The 5,577-nt window shown below is 31.2% G+C and overlaps 1 protein-coding gene across 1 annotated transcript; it reads left to right on the top strand.

Moving 5' to 3' along the window:
- Positions 1–909: 909 nt before the first annotated feature.
- LOC140442288 (uncharacterized) lies at positions 910–4,825 on the top strand. Its single transcript, XM_072533362.1, has 4 exons — positions 910–1,327; positions 2,105–3,520; positions 3,575–3,865; positions 4,251–4,825. Exons 1-4 carry the CDS (start codon positions 910–912, stop codon positions 4,823–4,825), a joined length of 2,700 nt encoding a protein of 899 aa, XP_072389463.1.
- The last annotated feature ends 752 nt before the right edge of the window (positions 4,826–5,577 follow it).

A 5,577-nucleotide genomic window follows, 5' to 3' on the forward strand; every position in this document is an offset into this window, starting at 1 on the left:
TCAAACTCAGTATCTGGCACACTATTATATAAAACTCTTTTTTTAGCCAACAACCCCGGCTCGCGACGCGCAGAACGTTGTACGGTTTTCATTGCGAAAAGAAGCGACTATTTGAAATTGCATAACTTAAACGGGGTTATATACAACAAACCGAACCCAAGCCAAGCAACGCGAAATGGTGGGTGAAACAGGATCTACACTTGCTGTAACAAAGAAAGGTGAATACTCGAAGGCGATGTAAGCTCTCGCAAATGAAGTGAATACTCTTACATGACCTACATAGACAACAAAGAAAGGGTACTGACCGGTTATAGTTGAGTTTATGTATGTCTGCACAGCTTTGCGCTTATTGTTGGTTTTTCACATCAAGTTTTTTTTTTTTATATTTTTTATTTTTGAGGTTTTTTTTTTTTTTATTTTTAGTCCTACACCCACCTTCCAACCACTTTAATAAAAGGTCTTGACGCCAGGAATACGAATATGTTATTACTTTGAGAAAAAATTAACGCGTAAGGCAATAAAACGCTAAAAAGCGTATTTTTAGTCCTACATCACCTTTCAACCACTCTAATGAAAGGTATTGACGCCAGGAATACGAATATGTTATTATTTTTTAGAAAAAATTACGTATATAGCGGTAAAGCGGTAAAAAGCGGTAAAAAAACTATTTTTTGTTACACTTTTACTTTTAACCACGCTTATAAATGCGGTAATTATCTATATTTGGGATATATTGTTAGTTTTTGTAATTATTTACTCTAATAATACCATAAAACTGGTATTTCCAGTTTGAAACCGGTATTTCCAGCTTAAAACCGGTAATCAAAACAAGTTTATATTTATACCCCACACTTCTTTCGTTATTGTTCATTTTCGTGTCGTACAGTAACCTAGCTTCAGTCAACAACCATGCAGTGTAACTTTTGTTTAAAAGTTTTATCCAACAAAAGCAGTGTAAGTAGGCATAAACGGGAAAGTTGTCCGGAACGATTCAATAAAGGGAAAAAGGTGAAACTTAATGATGACCTAGATGTTGTTACATCCGCTAATAATTACAATTCAACCATTGTAGAAGCAACTCCCTTTAGATCTATTGTTCATCCAGTTACCACTACATCCAATGTTATCGAATGTCAAGATTGTTATAAAAAAAATTCTGGGAGAGGACTAACAGGACATTTACGTAGTAATTCACACAAAAGTGTTATTAGTAATGATTGTGGGGTTGAGAAACTATCAAGTGCGTTTAAAAATCGTATCGGTAGTTACCGTCTTTCTAGCAACAAACATCATACTGATCACTTGGAATTTTTTAGTGAAATTGAAGGTAACGTTTTGAAGCTCCTACATAACTATTTACATAAATTTAAAGTGTTAAAAGTTAATTTCGAACTTTACTCTATGTACACAATACCTGAAAAAGATACTTATGATTTAAAATCATTTAATACAAAAAATCAGATTATTACTATTTCTACTAATTTGAAACAAGCATATCAAGATTTTATTAGGGAGATATTACCCAAGGTTTCGGAAATATAAGAAAAGGAATCTGGATGGAGTCTTTTACAAATCCAATCATTAGAAGTTAACATTAATAAGTACAACCCTCTACGATCTTCTTCATATATCAGGTTACCACGACAAATCGAGATGAAGAAAGCAATTATTAATATAATGAATAAAGATGAAGCATGTTTTGGTTGGGCGGTAAACGCATCAATTTTTGACCCAACAGGTAAATCCAATCTTACTACTTCTTATCCGCATTATACTAGTCTCTTAAAGTTCCATAATATAGAATTCCCTATGAAACTCTCAGATATACCAAAATTTGAATTATTAAATAATATTTCGATTAACGTTTTTGGGATTAGTGAATGTTTTAAAAATAATATCACACAATTGGAAATCGTTGGACCGTTGTATCATACAAAATCTAAAAAAGCTACACATGTTAACTTATTACTTATTTTTGATGAGTACGGGAATAGTCATTATTGTTACATTAAAAATTTATCGCGGTTAATATCAAAACAAAAATCACACCATAATGGTCAGACTTTTCTATGTAATGGTTGCTTACAATTTTTCTCATCCTTAGAACGTCTTCGCAAACATGAAGACAACGATTGCAACTTTGTATATACTAAGCTTCCAACTACCAACATGATTCTCAATAAATATGGACATCTACAAAAAGAAAATATCTTGCAGTTTTCCAACTTTCAGAAACAAATGCAAGTTCCGTTTGTTATATATGCTGATTTTGAAAGTATACTGCAACCGATACAATATGCAACACCTTCTGATAATTCCTCGTTTACTGTCAAAACCTATCAGCATACACCATATTCATTCGGTTTTTATGTTAAATGTTATTTTGATGACAGTTTATCACAACTTATCATTTATCGCGGTGACAACGTGGTTGAAAAGTTTATTCAAAAACTAGAAGAAAAAGTTTACACTATTTATCATAAATATCTTAAACATATTAAACCTATGAACAAACTCACACCAGAAGAGGAATTACAATTTTTTACTAGTAAGTGTTGTCACATTTGTGATAAACCGTTCGATATTAACGAAATTAAAGTTAGAGATCATTCACATCTAACAGGGTTGTTTTCTGGCGCGCCTCATAACGCTTGTAATTTAAATTATAAATTACCTAAGTTCATACCTGTTTTCATGCATAATTTAACCAATTACGATTCGCATCTGTTTATAACAAAATTAGCTCAGAATAACGAAAAAATTGATGTTATTGCACAAACTAAAGAAAAATATATATCATTCACCAAACTACTTTTAGTTGATCGTGGTGATTTAGAGCGAAATATATATTTAAAATTAAGGTTTGTAGATTCTTTCAGATTTTTACCTCATTCACTGGATAATTTAAGTAAAACCCTAAATGATAATCAATGTCTAGAGTTACAAAAATATTGTCGATCAAATGAAGAGTTCGGATTGTTACGACAAAAAGGTGTTTTCCCTTATTCATACCTGGATAACTTTTCAAAACTTGATGAGGTATCTTTACCCACACAAGAAGAATTTTTCGATATTTTAAAAGGTGAAGGCATTTCCGATGAAAAGTACTTACGAGCTAAGCGAGTTTGGGAAGTTTTTAATTGTAACACTTTAGGAGAGTACTCAGATGTTTATTTAAAATCAGATATTTTATTATTAGCTGATGTGTTCGAAAACTTTCGACATAATTGTTTATTTAACTATAAACTAGATCCTGCTCAATATTTAACAGCTCCATCACTTAGCTGGGATGCTATGTTGCGTAAAACTAATGTTCAGCTTGAATTATTGACGGATATAGACATGCTCCATTTTTTTAAAAAGGGTATACGTGGAGGTATAAGTCAGTGTAGCACAAGATTTGCTGCTGCAAATAATCAGTATTGTGGGAATTATGATTGTTCTAAACCTACTTCATATATTCTTTATTTAGATGCTACAAACCTTTATGGTTACGCTATGAGCCAATTCCTTCCGCATGGTGATTTTTGATGGTTAGATGATGTAGAAATCACTCATTTTGATTGTTTATCAGTCGATGATGAATCTCCAAAGGGGTATGTCTTAGAAGTTGATTTAGCTTATCCTGAAACATTACATGATTTCCATAACGACTTAGCGTTTTGTCCTGAAAATCTGATTCCTCCTAATAGTAAAGATCCCAAGCTTGTATTAACGTTGTTACCGAAAAATAAATATATTATCCATTATAGAAATTTGAAACAGTGTACTGAACAAGGTTTAAAGGTGACTAGAATTCATCGAATTCTAGAATTTTCTCAATCACCGTGGTTAAAACCTTATATTGAATTAAACACAAATTTACGTAATTCTTCAAATAATGAATTTGATAAAAGTACATATAAAAATTTCACAAACTCTATTTACGGGAAAACTATGGAAAACGTTGAGGGTTGATATCAAACTTTTATCCCACTGGGACAACTTGCCTGGGAGCGTCGGTGCTGAAGGGTTTATTAGTATGCCGAATTTTCACTCTGTTTCAATATTTTCTGATAATTTAGTTGCAATTCAAATGAATATCCTAAAAATAATTTACGACAAACCGGTATATGTCGGTTTTTCAATTTTAGAAATATCCAAAATTCGTATGTATGATTTTTTCTACAATTATATTAAAGCTAAATATGTAGATAATGTCGCACTTTTGTATACCGACACTGATTTATTAATTTTACACATTCAAACAGAAAACGTTTACCGCGATATCAAAGAAAACCTTCATTTATTTGATACATCCAATTACCCCGCCGATAATATCTTTAATATACCAAAAACACCATCAGTGGTTGGTAAATTAAGGGATGAGTTTAAAGGTAAACCAATTACAAATTTTTGTGGTACTGGTGCCAAAGCTTATTGTGTGACATTAAGTAACAATGATAACCTTAAAAAAGCTAAGGGAATTTCCAAAAACGTTATAAATAAATCTTTAACATTTACGGATTATAAACAAGTAGTTGATAATACTAATGCAAAGATTTATCGTAAAATGTATACATTTAAGTTACATTTACATGAAATGTATACTGAATTAAAAAATAAGGTTGCTTTAACTTCCCACGATGATAAGAGATATGTTATACCCGGAACTATTAACACATTAGCCTGGGGTCATTACAAAATAGATACGTTTATACCTAACCAACAACAAAAAAATCTCGATTATTTAATCCAGCAAGCTAAACTACTTTTACCAGAAGCAGAAAATGATGGTGGGGATGAATTTTATGTAGATAGTTTTGAAATGGATTTTTTATGGTAGTGGGAGAGTTTGTTGGTGGGGTGTTTGTTTAATAACACGTTGTAGAGCTAATTCCTACAGTTCTTCTTCAGCTTTACTGCTAGTATTTACAATGTGGATGTATTACGTTACCGAAATTGAAGTTACGGATTTAAAAAGTGGTGTTCAAAACTTACACCAACTTTTTTCAAATCTGGAGTTTGATGCTTCTCATGAAGCCGTTTATGGTGCAGTGCGTCCATCATCTTATTCTCCAGAATTTTGTAAAGAATATGAAAAAGGTGATGAAATCTGTGACTTGTATCTTAAAAACCAAATATGTTTATATGGATTTGTATCGTTACTAAAAGTTGTAAAGTTGGATGGTTATTTAATTCGAATAAAAGACTATCTTCCATCTGTTTTATACGAAAAAGAAGAAAATAACGAAGATGATACATCCAGTAATGAAGTTATTGATAAAGACATTGATGGTATGGTTGAAGATGGTTCAAGTAAATCACCAACTCAATAATCTTATATTTAGACTTTATTGTATTAACGGTATAATGTATTTAATAAAAGCATTTCTGTACTAATAATAATTGTTTTATTTACGTATTTAGCATTTATTAATATTGTGTGAGTGTAAAATATACCTTGTTTCCACCACATATTCTATATAATGAATTTATCCAAATAAAGCTACCGTGTTTGAAACACTATTGTACTTCACTATTCTGTTTCACTATTAACCTACTTCTTGTTTTTTTCCTTATTTTACATTATAAAAA

This window comes from Diabrotica undecimpunctata, chromosome 5 (genome assembly GCF_040954645.1).
Source record: "Diabrotica undecimpunctata isolate CICGRU chromosome 5, icDiaUnde3, whole genome shotgun sequence".
In the NCBI taxonomy this organism is placed as follows: Eukaryota; Metazoa; Arthropoda; class Insecta; order Coleoptera; family Chrysomelidae; genus Diabrotica; species Diabrotica undecimpunctata.